This window comes from Rhizopus delemar, genomic scaffold (assembly GCF_000149305.1).
Source record: "Rhizopus delemar RA 99-880 supercont3.13 genomic scaffold, whole genome shotgun sequence".
Classification (NCBI taxonomy): domain Eukaryota; kingdom Fungi; phylum Mucoromycota; class Mucoromycetes; order Mucorales; family Rhizopodaceae; genus Rhizopus; species Rhizopus delemar.
This window is the reverse complement of record NW_027137839.1, coordinates 1,058,531-1,077,808: the sequence shown is the minus strand read 5'-3', so window position 1 is coordinate 1,077,808 and position 19,278 is coordinate 1,058,531. Positions and strand designations below refer to the sequence as shown.

The window sequence follows — 19,278 nt, the reverse complement described above, 5'->3', positions numbered from 1 at the left end:
TTATTTTTGTCACTCGCTTTTATCCTTGCTGTGCAACTCTATTTTCATTTTTTAGCCCCCTTTTTTCGTTTTGCATTTTTTCTTTCATTAAATTTTAATAACGAACCAAATGTTATTTTTTCATATACAAAAAGAAAGAGAAATAACAAGAAGCCTAGAGATCAATATGACGCTTGCAGTAAATGTTTTTATAGTTTTGGATTAGTGTAAAAAAATTACATTGAACAGGATGAATCAACCTCTGAGGACAGTAAATCATATCGAATGAATATTAGGTTAATTGCATATGGAGTTGGTTTACTTTTAATTCGTGAAAATCAGGAAATGTTTATTATTATAAATAGATGATCTTGAACATAAATTAAGATATGTCCCTGAGTCTGCGGATGACTTTACGATATATAATTTCGACCACATCTATTATACTGATATGCAAATAATATTGTGTTTAAAAAAAGGAGGGGTTCAGCTATCTTTAATATACAAATATGAACCAAGCATAAAGTTTTAAAGTGGCTGCATGATTTACTAAATGTTTATAATGCAGGTATAAGACTCCCCTTGTCCTACGTACTGAACAAAAGAGAAAAAGATCGCTACGGGAAAAAACAAGGGATTTAATCAAAATGACATCAGGCACAATTCAAAAATCCACTCATTACCTATGAAACCAGGTTAAGGAGAAAAATGCTTTATTCATATTGATTTCCATGCAGTCAAAGACGCTGCAATTAAGCAAATCACCAAAACTATTTATATCATTTAATCTTAGATACACACAGACTATTTACACCTTTTTTTTTTTCTTACTTGAAAGAAAGCCCCAATCTCTAATTCCAGCCGATATTTCATCTCTTTTCCATGCAACTTTTATCTTTTTCTCCAATTCAAATAACCTTGTTTCTATATTAATTACTTTTCTATACTTATCGAACCTTGCCTTTTGCATCAAATTCCTCTTTCTATTATATTTCATCTTTTCCTTATTTTCTCGTATATTTGCTTGATGACTCTTCATCTCAGGTATATTGTTCTTTAATGATGACTTTATCATTTGTAAGTTGATTTCCATTTGTTCATTCACAGTATTCAAACTACTTGTATAAAAACTAATCTCTTCTTTGGCAATTTCAATTCTTTTGCTTTGATATTCTATTGCATTCATTATATCCACTACATCTTTTTCAGTTAATTCAATAGCCTCTTTCATTGTTCTATATAAAAAAAGTAAGTTTTCTTCTGTAATCGGAATATATGACTACTTGCATGAATCGATCTGGTTGAATATCTTCAATAAATACGTGTTTTCCTCCAATGGTGACTATATCAGATTGCTCTTCTTCTTCTTCGCTGGATTCATCCACAACAATAGTCACCCTTTTGCCTGATTTTTTCCCCTTTATATTTGTTGAAATATCCAAATGTTCAATCTGGCTATCTGGTATTGATCTAATGTTATCATTGGTATCCAAAGAGGGATATACTTTTATGCTGTTAATTTGACGAAAACAATAGTACATATATATTCACCTTGGTCTTTTATCTCTTCTTCATCGCTTGTATTTGCTAGTTTCTTATGAGCAAACCGTGTTCTGGTTGATTGTTGTCTTAATTTATGTACAAAATCAGAAAACGTAGGCCTTTTGTTGGCATTAGAAGATGACGGATCTAATTCCGTTGAAGATTGGTTGTCTACAGTAAAAACGCTTTTTCTCTTATTGAGTACATGGTCTTCTTCAAACTTCATTAAAAGCGAAAAAAAAAAAGAAAGAGTGCAAAAGAAAAAAAGGGGGTAGATATAAATATCACTTCACGTGTGTTCTGTCGTGTTACAAAGGTTAAACTCAAAAGTATAAGTCCAAAGTCACTTTCCTTCCAAAAGTGTATACTCTATAGTCTCCATATAGAAATATCAGATACATAGACTAGGACTGTTTTCAATAAACTGATTTATTTATTGTACTTTCTGATCTGACCACCATTCAGGCAAAAATGGAGCAATACGAATGGTATCGCTATTATCAACAGCAAAACTAACGTTTTCTCCTTGTGCAAACTTTTGTACGTGTTCTAATCTCATCAAGGCCAATCCAACATTATGAGTACCAGAACCCATTTTACCTACACCTCGCTTTGATGTGCCTTCTGTTAATTTAATGTCTTTTTGTGGTTGAAGGGTATCGCTTGGGTACTCAAATGCACGGTTTACGCTTTGTTTCTTGGGTGCACTACACACACTAAAATGAATTTCTTATCAAGTAGTCTACTATCTGTTTTACCTTTCGTCCTTGTTATAGATTTGAACAGGCACAATTCTTTTACGTATAACACCAGTGTGATAAGTTCGAATAGTCAATTCTTGTCCAATATAACACCCTTTACGGAAATCAACTAATGCCTTCTGTTTAGTCTCTTTTTTCTCTCTCGCTCTCTCTTACTAATACAATAACTATCATTGTACCTCCATTCATGTAATCAAAATTAGATTCAAGTGGTAAGGATGACTCTGGCCAAAGGTCATCCGTCCCTTCAGGCAACCCCTGTAAAATGCGTCGTATTGTGTATTCCTTACTTTCTAATTTTTTAAAATCTTTTCCAATTTCATTCACTGCATGTTCTATTTTTCCATCAACAGGGAATACAGCCCGATAACCAAAGCCAGCAATTCGAGGATCATGACAACCAATATCAGATAATCGCTTTTCCTTTTTTACAAGAGTAGGTGATAATTGGTGATGGTTGTTTAAGCTGTCTCCCCAAATATGCCAAAGATTATATTCCTCAGAAACATCTCTCAACTTCACCTTGGATCTTAGCATGTATCGTCGTAGGTGTCGCATGAATGTTTCTTTTGAACTTGAAGGAATATCTATTATAAATTTGGGATGAGGAAAGTTGACACCGACATTCACAGGATAAATGAAGGAATCAAACATCATACGGCCCTATCATAATCATATAAATACACCATATGCATGAATCTATTTATTTCTTACCTGAGGTGTCAAAAAGGCAGTATAGAATCCGTCTCCTCCAGGGGATATCTTGGGCATATGATTGGTAATCAATCCTTGCAAGAATTTGGCTGTGTCTACTCCTTCAAGTTCAACCAAACTACGATCGGGTATTTGACAATAATGATCGCCTTTGTGAAATTTATCTATTTCTCGAAACTCAAAAGAAGGAGTGCTGACAAATGAGCGATAAAAGAAGGCTACATGTTTTTTTATAAGAAGTTGAAATTAAACTAGTACTTTTTTTACTACGTTTTTTGACTTGTCTTAAAGCATTCGTGTTTAGTATGCCTTTACAAAGCATATTGTTAATAAACAAAAGAAAAAAGAACAAAAAAGTTTCTAGTGAATGTCTTCATAAGTCACATTGCGGGGATAAAAAGTGTGACCCTGTTCAAAGCAAAAAAAATAAAAAAATAAAATAAAATAAGAAAAAAAAAAACTTTTTATAGTCTTTTTCAGTTTATAACAATGCATCACGGGAAACATATACGTCGATTGAATCGTTCAAGTGGACATAGAAACGCTTTACTTCGAAACCTTGTTTCTTCACTTGTCGAGCATGGTCGTATTGAAACAACTGTTGCAAAAGCTAAAACAATTCAACCTATCGCTGACGCCATGATTACTCTTGGTAAGAAAGGTGATGTTGAAGCTAAAAAGCAAGCACTCAGTTATCTTAACGTAAATCAAATTATACATTATGTTGATCGAAAAATCTGATTTTGTAATGAATATAGAGCCGTGATGTGACGATACCAAGATTATTTAATGAACTTGCACCTCGATTTTTCAATAGACAAGGAGGATATACACGAATTCAAAGAATTGGAAAAAGATACGGTGATAATGCGCCGATGGCAGTGATTGAATATATTGATGGACCTACAGATCTTAAAAAAGAATTAGTCACTAATTTACTCGCACGAAAATTTACAGACATACAAAAATCATCTGTGAAGGAAATTGTGGAGAATGAAGAAAAAGTAAAACAATTAGGCTTACCTAAATCAATCATAAGAGACTTGAAAAAATTACAATTTTCAAATTCGTTAGAGCAAATTGATTCTGCTATTGAAAAGAAAATGTCAAATTTATAAATAGTTGTATATGTTAATAAAAGAAAGAGAGGAATACGTTTATACAAACTTTGGATTCTTTGATGAGGTTTTGAGGTTCAGTACGGTGAAATACAGGATTTGAAAGAGTAAGGTTGGTCGGGATTAATTCAAGCATAATGTACAAACTGTCTTTTATTTACAATTTTGGAACAATATAGTTAAACATTAGTATCTACTTGATCTCCAACAGGACATGCAGTTGTGATAAAGCTGTATTGGAAGCATTTCCAAATTGATATCATCAATGTAATGCACGTTTTAATACTAAATAGAGAATTTATATATTGCACTTATAACAGTATTAAAAAAAAGATAGTATAGGTTTGATGTTCATTAAAGGAATGTTTGAGAGTCAAACTGGTTCCCACTTCATATACCCTATCAGTATTTCTCTAAGGCCACTTTACTGCCTTTTTATTATGCTCCGTCAGTAATAGGTAATAAATATGAATTTCATACTATGACAAGCAAATAATGATAGCAGTAGTTAGTCTTAAAATAAATCATTTACATTCATTACCCTTCTTGTAATCTATAAACTGGCAGGCGATGTATCACAAATGCTGTCTAAATTTCTCTCCCTGCTGCTTACCATGATGTGCTTTCACCTCTCTTTGACGTATCAGCCGCATAGAATTTTCCTCTGGTGTTATTGTTTTTTTGTATGTGTACTATGCAGAGAGTAAAATGATTTTGAGTGCGAAAGGTTGATTATAAGAAGCACCTTCGTCATATCTTGAATGAGCAGACTTATGCTTATTTTGCTTAATCTGTTTAAGAATATGGGAATATGTTGGTTCAAAGTATTTAAAAGTAGTATTAAGTAGAAAGCACAAGTTTGATTTAGAAAAAGTTAACGAAACGAAAGCAAAGACAAAAGAAAAAATATACATTACATGTTGATCCATTTATCTACTGAAATAAGTAAGTTGTTTTTAAAAGTGTGATTACCGCCATTCACCAACATGACTGGCATTGATTGGATCATTATTCAAACCTTCCGCCTCAAAAGCATTTACAAATGTTGCCTAATAAATTATAAAACAGTGTCATACTAGCATAATTGATCCTCTGCAATTAGATATTACGTTTAAACAAGATATTTTATTTATAAAATTTTTAAATAGTTGTAATGAGTGCGGGATACCTTAAAGTATTGTAGCACCTGGGCCAGATCAAATTATCTTAAACCAAAAACTCTTAGGGAACAAAGGGAAAAAAGAAAAGGAAAAGGGGAGGGAGTAAGTAGGGAAAAAGAACTAGTTATAATTGTGAAAGCTAATCAAGGAATTATTGCCCTGGGTTAAATGGCAGCTGAGGTATCTTATCGTGACATAGGAAGTCGAGTTCATGAAGGATGATACATATAATCGACCAGCGAGGGAGCCAGGAAGTCACATTAAAGTAGGTCCGAAGTCGACGAGTAGGCAAATTATTAAAAAGGAACGATAATGAATCTACAATGGCTACTAGTATTTGTAGAGGTTGATGTATATTCAAGCAACCAATGGAATAGGTTTTTGTAAATCGTTGGTGAGGATACCTAGGGCAAGGCTTAGGTTTTCCACCAGGTAACCAGCCAAGGTGCCAACGGATACAACGGCTGAGTTCGATATGGAACATCGGCATCCAAAAGAGGAAATCGATACATAAAGATGAGCAACAGACAGAAAAGAGTTGTGAATCGAGTTCGGAACGATATTTAATCAGATTGTCACATAAGAACTGGAGTTTAAATTGTTTTAATCGTTTTTTGGCAACAGTGCCATCAGGAGGTAGACAACGTTGCCAAAGAACACTGTCATATGTGTGATTTCAATCTTGCTACCCAAAAATGAATGCAACTTCAACGATACAATCAAGAAAATTTTAGATTTATAAGCGAAATGCCAATCCTCAAAACATCAAATTTGATTGATTTCTCAGAGGCTGCTTCTATTAGGCTAAAAAACTACCAAAAGATCTGGATACTATAGCAAGGATAACTGGCAAGAAACTTTTATTGGAGGCAAGTATTTCATGCTCACGCCATATACGTTTAGGTTAACCAAGCTTAATTTCCAACATTATATTTAAAAAAAAAATAAAAAGTGACTCATGAGACTGTCAAAAGATTGTTTGATGATATTGTCAAATACAACAGTAATAGTTCTATTGGTGAAAAGAAACAGCACTGTAACAAGAAGCAAAAATGAATCACACTTCCTCCAAAAGGTAACAAAGCAGTTAGTCCTTACAAGGAAAGAATAACTGCTTATGTTGATGGCTCTTTTCTGGATTTATGAAAGGAAAATATCCTGGTCTTACCAGACCTATTACCAGTGCTATTAAAAAGATGTCAAAGGATTCGCAAGAGAAAAATGATTTTCTCTATATTTCTGAGACTTTTACTGGTCAAACATGTAATCAGTGTAAAACCAAAAAGCTTAACAAGTGCTGTTTCAGCTGAATCAAAACGAAAAATATATGCCATCCTCAAGTGTAATTCATGTAGTACGGTATGAAATCGTGATGTGATGGTTGCCAAAAACATGCATTATATTTTTACATACATATCACAACATAATAATAAAAGACACCCCCAAATACATGGATTCTGCTTCTTCTGAGAATCGTATGAGAACTTCATAACGAGTTCTCATCCCTTACCTAACAGATGAGTTGTATATGATGCTTTTTATGATAGACTTTTTCTGACATTCATTTTATGTATGTATATCTTTTAGTATCTCTCTTTTATTTTCATTGTTGGCTCTACCTCAAATTACCTCAACTTTCTCCTGTCAATGTTTATCAAAATTTCATTACTTCCTTTCCAAATTCATCATTTTTCTCCAAATCATTTCAACATTTTTCTAAATTATTTTTTATTTTCCCCAAAAATTTGAAAAGTATAGTATAACAACTGGTCATAAGATTTGCCATGTAAGTAAAAGTGTCTATCGAATAAGAAAGTAGACAGCTATATTGTATTTTATACCAACTAAACTTACTCTTGCAAAACTCCATAAAAAGATCAATTTCAACAGTTTGAGTAAAAGTTTATTTTGTAAAAGCAAACCATCATAAAAAAATGTATTGATTACTAAGACAAGATATGACTGCCCAATAAAAACGGAGGAGTTTAGAGAAGAAGTTTTATTAAAACTTTTTTCAAAGCCATTACATAAGCCCATGTTACCTTAGCTATGAAGTTTTTGTAAATGGCTCATAACATATTTGCACTTTATCATAATACATCTTCTTAAATAAAAAAAGAGAACTTTATTGGCTTTCTCCAGCCAAAAAAAAAAAGAGTGGGGTTTCTAGAATAAATAAGAAAGCAGTAACAGTGCACGCAGCCAGAAGTACGTGCTTTTAAAAAATTTTATTATTGCACAGTTCTAGAATTTTTTAAAGGTTTAAAAGGAAAGAGTATTTTATAATAAATGCGTATCAAACAAGCCATCATACATCCAATTATATCTTCGTTCCACATCCACACATCCACGCCATTTTTCCCGTTTTTTTCTATTATTAATAGAATAAGGGAAATAAACAAAATTTAAAAAAAGTAACACGTTGACTCATTTGAAATAATTTTTTTTTTTTTTGATTCAGGACCATATCGGATTTAATATAAATATAAACATGGTCAAAGTGTTTTTTTTTTTTTTTTTTTATACTTCATCTCTTTTATTCTTTACTTTCACATAAAATGAACTCTCGTGTCACTCGTCTTGCTGCTCCTGCCAAGAAACTCGTTTATACTACTGCTGTTGGTTCTTTAGTCTTTGCCTATGTACAACAATGCAAGAATGATGTACTCTTCTATACCAAATCTAAATAATTCAAACCAGCATATATTCATAACTAGCAAATTATAGACATTAGACATACAAAATTATTACAATAATAAAGCACTACATAATTCCCACTTTTTACCTATTCATAATGGGTCAAAGCTCCTTTTTTCTTTTGTTATTCCTTCTTTTCCCGCCTCATCAAGACGGAAAAAAAAAATTTTCTCTTTCTGTAAACGTGGAGAAAATAAAAAGAAAACTGATTGGTTGCTAGGGAAAAGGTTTGACAGATCATATCAAATGTTTGAGTAACCGCTTTAAAAAGTGATCAGCAAGCGATAAAGTAATGTGTAACATTCAGGGGCGAGACATATTTAGTTGTCATGGTAAAGTATTAAAAAGTAGTTTAATCTATTTTGAGAGAACAAAACATGTTATAGAATGTTCCAAATTCAGCCAGATTGTCAAAGAAGGAAAAACAATGATTGATGTCAAGTGGATGATGTAGCTTTTTCATTGTTCATAGGCTGTGTAAGGTATTTATAATCTTTCTCCTAAAGCGAATTCTGTCATGTGTCATGTGAAATATAAAAGAGACAACATCATAAACACATAAAATCATCTTCGCAGACAATAGACTCTCTCTTTCATATACATCATGATGCTTGTACAAAAGGGAAAAACTTCCGTAATAAAACCCAACTAGTTTAAATGGATGAATAATTGCATTTAATGAGTTTTAGTGAGTAGAGAATAAAAAGGTAATATGAAAGCAAAGTAGTTGAAATTACAATCATCATGGTGGCTGTAAAAATAATAGCCCATCTCAATCTCTCTCTTTCTCTCTCTCTCTCTTTTTTATTATTATTAAAAATGAATAATAGCAATACAAATGATTATTTAGCTAAAGATAAAGTGATTATTCCTTCACCAGCCATATCAACATCTACTATATCAACATCCGCTAGTAACTCAAATATATTATCCACTTATAATGCCTGCAATTATTTTGGTTCTTCTTCAAGTAAGATATTTCATCATCATCATAATGTATTCTTATAAAAATAGGTTATAATAATCAAGCTGGATTATCAACTACATCTCAACAGCAACAACAGCAACAGCAACAGCAACAACAACAACAACAGCAGCAGCAGCAGCAGCAGCAACCACGTCGACCATTTATTTCAAGACCAAAGTTAACTACAACATTATGGGAAGATGAAGGAACGATATGCTATCAAGTGGATGCTAATGGTATTTGCGTAGCAAGAAGACAAGGTAAAGAACGAATTATGATGATTAATAATACTTAATGTTGTTAGATAATGATATGATCAACGGTACAAAGCTATTGAATGTAGCCGGTATGTCTCGCGGTAAACGAGATGGTATTTTAAAAAATGAAAAAGGTCGGGTGGTCATTAAAGTGGGTGCAATGCATTTAAAGGGTGTTTGGTAATAATTTTATATTTGCTTTAAAACACTTTTTTAAGTATGATTTGCTAGGATTACATTTGATAGAGCCAAGTTTTTAGCAGCACAATATAAAATTCAAGATGCTTTATATCCTTTATTTGTTGATGATCCTACAGCCTTTTTATATTCTTCTTTACATCATCCTATGAACTTGTTTAGTCACTATCGACAGAATTATATTCCACCTTCTCATTGGGATCGAATTCAACCTGCTTCTGTTGGAGAAACAAGTAAGAAAGAAAAATTGTAAAGAATCAAGTTATTTATTATCATAGGCTATCATACGACTAGATTTGATCATTCAATTTTAGGAAATAATGAAATGATCATATCAACTAAACCAAATGACTCAACACAATACGATAATAACGTAGAATATTTCTCAAAGCAAGCTGATCAAAGCAAATTGTATGAAGATTTGATGATAGATGAAAAAGATATCAATTCATTTTATTCATCAAACAATAACACGGGTAATCATAAAAGAAGCAAGAAAAAGTCTTCTTACTCTTTTTATATAGAAAAACAACCTGTTTATTCAACACTATTTCGATCAACTGAACAATATCCTTTATATGATTCAAGTAGCAGCAGTAGACAAAATGTGATGAGACCTGCTCAAAGAATACCAAATTATCATCAACATCCTTACATGGATCCCAGCAAATTCACTTTGTCTACATCACAATCATCACTGCAATCACCTATCTATAAAGGAAAAAAAAATACGACACATCCTCATGTTCAATAAAATCCTTTTTCTCCCCTCCCTATTCTTGTTTATGCGTCATTCAACTCCAAATTGCATGAATTACTTTATTTATACTATGTGTAGCATAAGAAAAGCTTACAAAAAGGCTGAATAAAATACATGTTCATTGGTGTATATTGTTTAAATAGTCAATTGTATAAACAATGGCTTCAAGATATGTAAAGCATATCTGAATATAGAAAAGGCGCACATTTCTTTCTATAAATAATATGGTTCTCCTTATGTTTACAAAGAAAGCATAATCTTCTTTACTCTTTATATCATTGTAAGCCCAAAATTTCATATCATTACTTGGGTATATATCGTTATTGTATTATGCTTTGTGATTACCATTCTATATTTTTATTTGTGCATGTATTACGTAAATGATACCATTTGTAGTAAATAATTATAAACTCGCGCAGTAATAATAATTTTCGCTTGCACTAAAACTAACAAACTTATATTTGAGTATAAAGAACAATAAAGATGTTTTTTTTTTTTTTTTTTTTTTTGTAATGTATAACACTGTAAAAGATGACTTCTTTGTTTAAAAGTCAGTTATCCAAATAAACCTTCTCTCGATTCATTTGCACAGTTTCCTATACCTATTGTAGCCAGCATTTTATTATATGAAATCAATATATATGATGACTAAGTAAGGATTGTTTGTGAATAACAATAAATTAGCATTTAATGTGCAAGAAGAGAATATTTGTTTAAGCATGAATTTCCCGATTTGGAAGAAGGCGAATGCTTGGTTGGAGAAGAGGCATTGAAAAAAAAAGCATAAATTATATTAAAAACTTTTTTCTTCTATTTTTTTCTATTTATAATATATGTCCTTTTCTAATAATGGATTAGAAATAACAAATAATCAGAGACCAGCGATACTCTCTGGTGTTTATTCAAATACTGGATTTGATATGGTTGGTATATTATCTCGATTAATCAATAGGCAAACATCCATTTTGTTATAAACTTCTTTCTCTGAACTAATATTTACAAGTAGACCGAACCAGCAAATACAGCTAGGGCCGATTGATTTGTCTTGTTCATTTGTTGTATCGGATGCAAGGCAATACGATTATCCAGTGGTTTATTGTTCCCCTGGATTTGAAAAATTGACAGGCTATTGTCAAGATGAAATTGTAGGCAAGAATTGTCGATTTTTACAAAGTCCTGACGGCCAAGTCACCGGTGGCTCTCGTCGTCAGCACACAGACAACCAGGCTGTCTATTATTTAAAGTCACAACTGAATCAAGCAAAAGAGCACCAAGCAAGTATCATTAATTACAAGAAGGGAGGACAAGTAAGTTGATTTACGTAGGTTTTATGCAATGCTAATATATGGGTCATAGCCATTTGTTAATTTGATCACTGTTATACCTTTATTTTCATCATCCGATGGACAAGTAGAATACTTTGTTGGTTTACAAGTGGATTTAGTTGAACAGCCCAACTCAATATTAGAAAAAATGAAGAGTAAGAAAAAACAAAAGCTGTTCATAGATAATAATGACATCATTTTTTAGATGGTACATATTTGGTGAATTACAACCAACCTTCTTATGCAACTATACCTTCTATAAAGGAGAATGGTAATCATGTACCCTTTATTGGCGCTGTAGAATAAGGATTAAATATGAATATTAGGTGAGAATGTGGTGGATGATGGTGTTAGTCTATTAGATGAGTACTTTCGTGAATTGCCACCAGCAATCGACTTTAATGCCGATATGCTCAGTTTGTTAGATCATTCTGCGTCAGGAATCAGCAGTGAAAGCCAGATAAGAAAGGAATGGAATCAACTTGTATTGAATCAAACAAACGATTTTATATACGTCTTATCCTTAAAGGGTACCTTTCTTTATGTATCCGATTCCTCTTTATCCATTTTAGAATACCAACCTCATGAACTTTTTGGAAAATCATTAAACAGCATCTGTCATCCTTCCGATATTATACCAGTCATGCGTGAGATCAAGGAAAAGACAACCAATAACAATATGGATAGCGTGGTTAGCGTAATCTTTAGGATACGAAGAAAGCACTCAGGATATATGTGGATTGATTGCAGAGGAAAGCTGCATATGGACCAAAACAAAGCAAGGAAATGTCTTGTTCTCTGTGGTAGAGAATATCCAACTTACAACCTCTCTTATAGTCAAGCTGATATGTCCAAAGAGGCATATTGGGCTAAACTCAGTTTGTCTGGTCTTTATTTACATGTGACAGAAGTATGCAAAGAGATTGTTGGGTTTACAGCAGATACTCTATTAAATGAGTCGATTTATCAATATGTGGAGAATGAGGCCATCACAAAAATTTCAAGCGCCTTACAGTCTGTCAAGGAAACTCGAAATAGTATGAGCGTACGCCATAGTTTGTTGAATTCTAAGGGAGATTATGTTCCTGTACTTAGTACATTTTATCCTGGCGATAGAGATAGGTGTATACCTTTATTCATCTTATTACAAGTCAGGCCAGTCAAAGATGATAACAACACAATTTGTTGTGATAGCCATACAGATTCTGTTAATATATTTTCTGAATTGGATGTGACCAGATCAACCAATTGGCAGTATGAATTACATCAGCTTCAACAATTCAACAGGAAATTACGTGAAGAAATAGAGAAATACATGAATCCAAACAAAAGATCTCGTAAAAAGGTAAATATTCAAACGTGTTCTATCAACAATCAAACTTACTCTCATTTATAATAAAGATAAAAGAAGAAGGCGTAAAAATATGTGCAAATTGCCAGACAAAAGACTCGCCTGAATGGCGAAAAGGTCCTAATGGCCCCAAAGAACTCTGTAATGCTTGTGGATTGAGATTTGCAAAGTTAGAAAAGAATAACAAAAAATAAATCTCTACTTTTTATCAGTACTTGAAACATGAAGGAGACAAGATGCTGTCTGGAGCGGTGTGTGCGTGGTTTACATATATTTGCGATCAATCATGTACTCTCTAGTTTTTTATCACAAGTTTTTTGCTTAACTTTATTAATCACATAATCATTCTCTTTTTAGCAAACATGATTGTTCCCTTAAAGTCAGTTAGCTTATGCGCCTTTCTTTTTGTGATACAGGCACATGATAGAGGGGGATTTATGATTGCATAAAAAACGCGTTGATTTATTGTTTATACCAAGCCATTTGTCTTTCTTTAAGTGCAAACCCACATTTTTCATAAAATGGAATGTTTTTTGTAGTGCAATCTAGAATAACTATACAAAGAATATTAACGGGGAGCAAGGTAGAGTGAGATTAAAACCTTTATAACATCCTGTTTGTTGTGCGATATACTTTAAAGCTTCAATAATTCTAAATCCCAATTTTTTGCCTTGATATGATGAATCTACTGCAATATCTTCTATGTGGCCAACAATACCATTCTTATGAACAAATTTATGTTCAATTAATATGGTTCCAGTAGCAGCAATACGATCATGTTCTTCATCTGTAATCGTCACTATATAATCTATTGACAACATTTTAATTCTTTCATAGTTGGCTATATCACTTACAGGTATTATTATGCTTCTTCATGTATTGAAATTGAGTATTCCAAGTCTCTATTGTATGATGACCAACCTCGGTTAGTACGGATAATACTTTCAAGTAATCTCGATGATAATCCATTGAACGTAAAGGACATAGCCTATACCCTTCATATAACTCTGATTGGACTTGAGGTGAAATGTATTTTTCATCAAACAAGTATTCTTCAATCTCTTTTATTACAGTCATAAAGAAAAAAATGTATGTATTTATAAACTTTTTATTTTTATTTTTAAATATTCCCCGCGGATAAATTGAATGGTATTTTATGATCAAATCTGTTTGCTATTATTATTATTATTCACTAAGGAGCTCATCAGCCTCCCCAAAATCTTCATCTGTTGGTGTCACATCTGCTGCCATCATCATTGCTACCTCTTTAGGCGCTCTTCTGTTTGCATTTCCCATTTGCTCCAAATTACCGCGTTTCTTTTCAGCAGCTGCCATAACTCCCTTTGCTGCACGAGGCTCCATTTCTTCAAAGTTTTGCCAAACATAATTCTTTAAATCCTTGGCACCTGGTAAATCTTGTATGAGCTTAGCAATTGTTGGATGCTTGAATCCGTAATAATCAGGGCCAGAAGCAGAGTTTGAATGCTCCCTTTGTCGAATCTCGTTTGATCTGCGTACAACAACTGTCCAAGCACCTGTTGCAGAGTTAGCAATGATGGGTTCATCTGGCATATCAGCAGCTGTCACAACAAATCGAGGTGCGTCTCCACCATCGACAATCGTGGATGTAATTACAGTGTTGCTTGTAGGATCTGCCATACTAGGATATGTTCTATACATATACATAAAATCAATACCTCTATATACATATACCACACTATTTTACCTGCTTACTGTATATCCAACAGGAAATATGTATCGTTCATTATGGAATGTAGGCCGATCGCTAATAATACGACCAAGGCTTAAGACAGTAAGGACACCAATTTGTTGTGGAAGTTTAGGATTGCCTTCTTCATCTCTATCAATTGGTTGAACACGACGTGTTTTTACAGGAATAATAGTCGCTTTTGTCCTCTTTGGAGGTGCAGAGGTTACTGTAGCTGAGTCATGGCTAGTTTCAATGGATCTGTGGGCTAATTTTTTGAGTATTTTCGATTTATTAGATGATGTAGCTACTAATAACAACGTTAAAAAAGACAAGTAGCTTTTTTTTTGGTTAATTTACCATCTAATTCTTCATCTGTATCACTCAAATCACTATAAATATCACTGCCACTTTCATCATCTGATAAAATTTGGCTCATACTTTCCATACGTGAAATACTATCCAACAAAAGACTGTATACTGTTCAATAACAAGAGAATTACTAATGCAATAAACTTACTTTCTTTCATAAGTTAATGTGCGTATCTTCTTTTTTGCGTGGCTATAGTCTTTATGAATAGCAGCATTTAGCTACATTGATCTTGTTAAGATAAAAAAAATGTATATAATGTATCATTGTCATTACTTCTTGAATTTCTTTCAGTTTTCTTTTCAACTTTTTAATATTATCGTCGCTTATTTCTGTATTGCTATTATCTTCCATTTCTTCATAATGAGTAGGAGTTATAGTATCTTCTGTAGTCAATTGTTGTGGTGATTCATGTGTACTCATTTTATACTAGACAAAGAGGGAGAAAAAAAAGAAAAAAAAAAAAAACGAAGGTGGAAGAGGAAAAAAGAAGAGGACTGCTTTCATTTGTGCGTGTATTTTTTTTTATCTGGCTTTATTTTATTTTACTTTTTGTTCATGTAAGGCTGTATGTAGCCTTGATTACATGTTATAGTGTAAGCCCCTTCTTCCTTTCATTTTCTTGGTTTTTCTTTTATATAAAAAGCATCAAATCACCTTTTTGTATATAAAAAAAATTGTTGGGGTAGAATAAAAACAAGATTGGCTTTTACAGGATCTAATTGAGAATTAAAGTGAATATCATTAGATAGTATAACCAATCTACATTAAATAGTCATGTTTATTGACTTGTAAATAACCAAGAAAAAGAGCTGTAATCAATATACACACGCGCCCCTCTCTTAAATAAAAAATATAGAAAAGAGAGCTTTAAGCATCTTTAGCGATGTCCAAAAAAAAGCATTAGTAAAACTTTTCCCTACCGTAAACAGAGAAACACTAAAAAATAAAATAAAAAGATAGTTATGATATCTAAACCAAAACAAAAGAGTTGCAATGACTTTTTATGAGCTTTATACACAACCGACTTTTTTTCTTTGTTGTTTTGATAACTTTTGGATCAAAAAAGTGTTTATGGTTAAATGATATAAATGTTTCTCAATAATATTTATTTCTGCTTATTAAAAGAAAGCCTGTTACTTTTTGAGGATGGAAAACAGAGTGCAACTGATTTTTTTGACTAAAAAGTTTACAATTGGCCTTTTCCAACTAAACTAAATATGGAAGAAGATTTTCCTTCTCAAAATAGAAGACAAGCTGTGTTCCATAATATAAAATGAATTTATAAAAAATTAATTATAGAATTTCCAAATATAAAGCTTGCACGATATCTCCTTCATATAAAAAACCATCTGAACTTAAAAGGATTTCCTTTTTCTTTTTTTTTTCTTTTCTTTTTCTTTATAGAAAAAATGTATACAGTCAAAAAAAAACTGATAGTTAGCCTTGTAGTCTCATTATGCTTTATTATAACAAGTCTATATTTTATAACAAGAACAACAAAGAATATAAATACCAACATTCCAGTCATCTTTCCAAGGCCGTTTGAGATTCATACACCAGATACACAAGAAAAATATTTATCTTATTTACCTCACTCTGGGTTTCATAATCAAAGAATCGAACTCGAAAATGCTCTACTACTTGCAACCTATCTCAATCGAACTTTGCTTGTTCCACCTGTCATGCTGGCCAACCCGGCAATGCCATGGCTAAAATATGAAAGGTTGTACGAGAGATTGTTGTTTCAAAGCAAACACGGGCTAGAACACTGTGCATTAATCGACTCTGGACTGCCTCTTCCGAACGAGTGTTTAAATAGCTATAGATATACCAATATACCCTGGAGTTTCTTTTATGACATGATCGATATACAGCAAAGAAGTACACCGCTCGTCTTTCGCGACAGTCTTAGTTATCAGTGGATTTACGGCACATTAGGTCTTAAGCCGCATGATGTTTATTTTTTCAAAGATGTTATGCCCTATGAATATCAAATCCATGATGATCCCTCACTCGATCTACCACTTGACAGATTCAACTATCGCATGAATTTAGATACCCTCAAGAAAATTGAACATCCTGTACTCCATTTTGGCTCCATGTTTGGTTCTTATCGGGTCTTGGCCGAGACAGAGGCCAATATGGAGAAACTACGCAACATTCGTTCGGGCATGATCTTTCGTCAACCAGTCTTGACCAGCACTACCGAAAGGATCGTGGAGCAATTGGGAGGCACAAATCAATTTATAGGGATGCATATACGTGTGGGTGATGGTATATTCAAATTAAGAGCATCGATCGTAGTAGACGATATATTTCATACGCTCGTCAATCAATTTACAGATATGACACTGGAAGAGGTGATTCAATTTGATGCAGATCATGATAGAGATCGTATGGAATCAGCAGATTATGAAGTTGTTTTGCGTAGCATGCCTACTGAGGAGGATCACACCAAACCTATCGAGGTGCATCATCCATCTAATCGAGATAAAAAAACAAGCAAGACAAAATTAAAGTGCCAACCCTCTGATTCTATTACAAAACGATTTAAAAATACAGTTGTTTACATCGCGACGGATGCTCCTAACCCGAGAGAACATCCTTTGTTGCGTAAGCTGTTTAGACTCTTTCCTTGCACTTTTGTTTTATCCGATTTTGAAAAGGAGCTGGAGGAGGTAAAGAGGTTGCAAGTTGTAGAAGAAAAAGTGCCATTGGATGGTTATCTGATACCCATGTTGGATGCCATGATTGCCGCACATGGACATACATTTTTTGGTACACCACACAGTACATTTACAAGTTATATAGAAAGACAATTGCATCCTGTTTATACAGGAAAACATGTGCAAGTTATGGGGTTAGAAGAATATTTAAAATTACAATAAAAATAATAGACTTTTGTGTATATAAAGAGCTTCAGCTGCTTTTCTATAGTCTTTATATATAATGCATATTTGATGTACAAGATCTGTCCATTTAAGTTGAAAAAATTTCTATTCGGATGTCGGAGCTCAAATGGAAAATGATGGCAGAGAGCCAAAGGGGTGGACAGAGTGAGAGTGGAGAAAGAGAACAAAACGAGGAGTCAATTTCTGAAGCCATTGAATTCCTTCCTTTATAAAGCAACGTCGATCAACAATGGTAAAGTATTTAAAAACTTACACATGTATTCATTCATAATGGATGAATAAATTTATGGATGGATTGATGTCATGATTAGATGCAATTTACTAATATAATTTTTCTAATGTACAGCCTTTCGTCAAGCAGCAAAAGAACAAGGCTTACTTCAAGCGTTATCAAGTCAAGTACCGTAGAAGAAGAGGTAATTGTTACTTGAATTTTCTTTACAATTCTATAGTTGAAAGTTCCAATCAATACAAAAGAGGAGTTGAAATAAATTGAAAAAGATTGGCATTACATGAAAGTAGAGAGAGGACTTCAACGATAGAATTAACAAAGACATTAAATAAAAGTGAACAAATGTAACTAATTTTGTAATTATACAGAGGGTAAGACTGATTACTATGCTCGTAAGAGACTTGTTGTTCAAGCCAAGAACAAGTATAACTCTCCCAAGTACAGAATGGTTGTTCGTTTCACCAACAAGGACATTATCTGTCAAATCATTTACGCCAAGCTCCAAGGTGACTTTGTCCTCTCTGCTGCTTACGCTCACGAACTTCCTCGTTACGGTATCAAGGGTGGTTTGACCAACTGGGCCGCTGCTTACGCTACTGGTCTCTTGCTCGCTCGTCGTACTTTAACCAAGCTTGGTCTTGCTGACAAGTACGAAGGTTTCGCCGAACCCGACGGTACTGTCCAAATGATCGAAGCTGCCGAAGGTGCTCCTCGTCCCTTCAAGGCCTTCCTCGATGTCGGTCTTGCTCGTACCTCCACTGGTGCTCGTGTCTTTGGTGCTATGAAGGGTGCCTCTGATGGTGGTATCTACATTCCCCACAGTGGTAACCGTTTCCCTGGTTTCGATATTGAAACCAAGACCAACGATGACGAACTCCTCCGTAACTACATCTTTGGTATCCACGTTGCTGAATACATGGAATACCTCGAAGAAGAAGATGAAGAACGTTACAAGAAGCAATTCGCTACTTTCATCAAGGAAGGTATCACTTCTGATGCCGTTGAGGATATGTACGCTGAAGCCCACGCTGCTATTCGTGAAAACCCTCTTCCTCAAATCACTGAGAAGAAGAAGTCTGGTACTCTCCACAAGAAGCCTGCTCGTCTCACTAAGAAGGAACGTCTTGCTAAGATTAATGCTGCCAAGGCTGCTTTCGAAGCTGAACAATAAATTATTTTCCGTTTTTGAATTTTTTCCTTTAGGAAAGATTCATTTGTACAGCA

The 19,278-nt window shown here is 33.5% G+C and overlaps 8 protein-coding genes across 8 annotated transcripts; 6 read left to right on the top strand and 2 right to left on the bottom strand.

Annotated features, from left to right (window-relative positions):
- Positions 1 to 1,954: 1,954 nt before the first annotated feature.
- On the bottom strand, positions 1,955 to 3,053 carry RO3G_14277 (uncharacterized protein; the record flags this gene model as incomplete). Its single annotated transcript, XM_067668861.1, has 4 exons — positions 1,955 to 2,237; positions 2,280 to 2,391; positions 2,573 to 2,945; positions 2,997 to 3,053. 4 exons carry the CDS (start codon positions 3,051 to 3,053, stop codon positions 1,955 to 1,957), a joined length of 825 nt encoding a protein of 274 aa, XP_067524962.1.
- A 432-nt stretch (positions 3,054 to 3,485) lies between these two features.
- RO3G_14276 (mitochondrial 54S ribosomal protein bL17m) lies at positions 3,486 to 4,114 on the top strand (the record flags this gene model as incomplete). Its single annotated transcript, XM_067668860.1, has 2 exons — positions 3,486 to 3,698; positions 3,755 to 4,114. The coding sequence occupies 2 exons, from the start codon at positions 3,486 to 3,488 to the stop codon at positions 4,112 to 4,114; spliced, it is 573 nt and encodes a 190-aa protein (XP_067524961.1).
- Positions 4,115 to 6,326: 2,212 nt separating this feature from the next.
- RO3G_14275 (uncharacterized protein) lies at positions 6,327 to 6,584 on the top strand (the record flags this gene model as incomplete). The annotated part of the gene is made up of 2 exons (XM_067668859.1): positions 6,327 to 6,349; positions 6,446 to 6,584. The coding sequence occupies 2 exons, from the start codon at positions 6,327 to 6,329 to the stop codon at positions 6,582 to 6,584; spliced, it is 162 nt and encodes a 53-aa protein (XP_067524960.1).
- A 2,206-nt stretch (positions 6,585 to 8,790) lies between these two features.
- Positions 8,791 to 9,379, top strand: RO3G_14274 (uncharacterized protein; the record flags this gene model as incomplete). Its single annotated transcript, XM_067668858.1, has 3 exons — positions 8,791 to 8,941; positions 8,986 to 9,198; positions 9,243 to 9,379. The coding sequence occupies 3 exons, from the start codon at positions 8,791 to 8,793 to the stop codon at positions 9,377 to 9,379; spliced, it is 501 nt and encodes a 166-aa protein (XP_067524959.1).
- A 1,607-nt stretch (positions 9,380 to 10,986) lies between these two features.
- RO3G_14273 (uncharacterized protein) lies at positions 10,987 to 13,023 on the top strand (the record flags this gene model as incomplete). Its single annotated transcript, XM_067668857.1, has 5 exons — positions 10,987 to 11,080; positions 11,243 to 11,460; positions 11,510 to 11,633; positions 11,805 to 12,823; positions 12,880 to 13,023. The coding sequence occupies 5 exons, from the start codon at positions 10,987 to 10,989 to the stop codon at positions 13,021 to 13,023; spliced, it is 1,599 nt and encodes a 532-aa protein (XP_067524958.1).
- A 351-nt stretch (positions 13,024 to 13,374) lies between these two features.
- RO3G_14272 (uncharacterized protein) lies at positions 13,375 to 15,330 on the bottom strand (the record flags this gene model as incomplete). Its single annotated transcript, XM_067668856.1, has 8 exons — positions 13,375 to 13,383; positions 13,519 to 13,628; positions 13,684 to 13,890; positions 14,023 to 14,501; positions 14,556 to 14,847; positions 14,898 to 14,929; positions 15,058 to 15,128; positions 15,184 to 15,330. The coding sequence occupies 8 exons, from the start codon at positions 15,328 to 15,330 to the stop codon at positions 13,375 to 13,377; spliced, it is 1,347 nt and encodes a 448-aa protein (XP_067524957.1).
- A 989-nt stretch (positions 15,331 to 16,319) lies between these two features.
- On the top strand, positions 16,320 to 17,798 carry RO3G_14271 (uncharacterized protein; the record flags this gene model as incomplete). Its single annotated transcript, XM_067668855.1, has 1 exon — positions 16,320 to 17,798. One exon carries the CDS (start codon positions 16,320 to 16,322, stop codon positions 17,796 to 17,798), a length of 1,479 nt encoding a protein of 492 aa, XP_067524956.1.
- A 253-nt stretch (positions 17,799 to 18,051) lies between these two features.
- Positions 18,052 to 19,225, top strand: RO3G_14270 (60S ribosomal protein uL18; the record flags this gene model as incomplete). Its single annotated transcript, XM_067668854.1, has 3 exons — positions 18,052 to 18,054; positions 18,169 to 18,238; positions 18,423 to 19,225. The coding sequence occupies 3 exons, from the start codon at positions 18,052 to 18,054 to the stop codon at positions 19,223 to 19,225; spliced, it is 876 nt and encodes a 291-aa protein (XP_067524955.1).
- Positions 19,226 to 19,278: the final 53 nt, after the last annotated feature.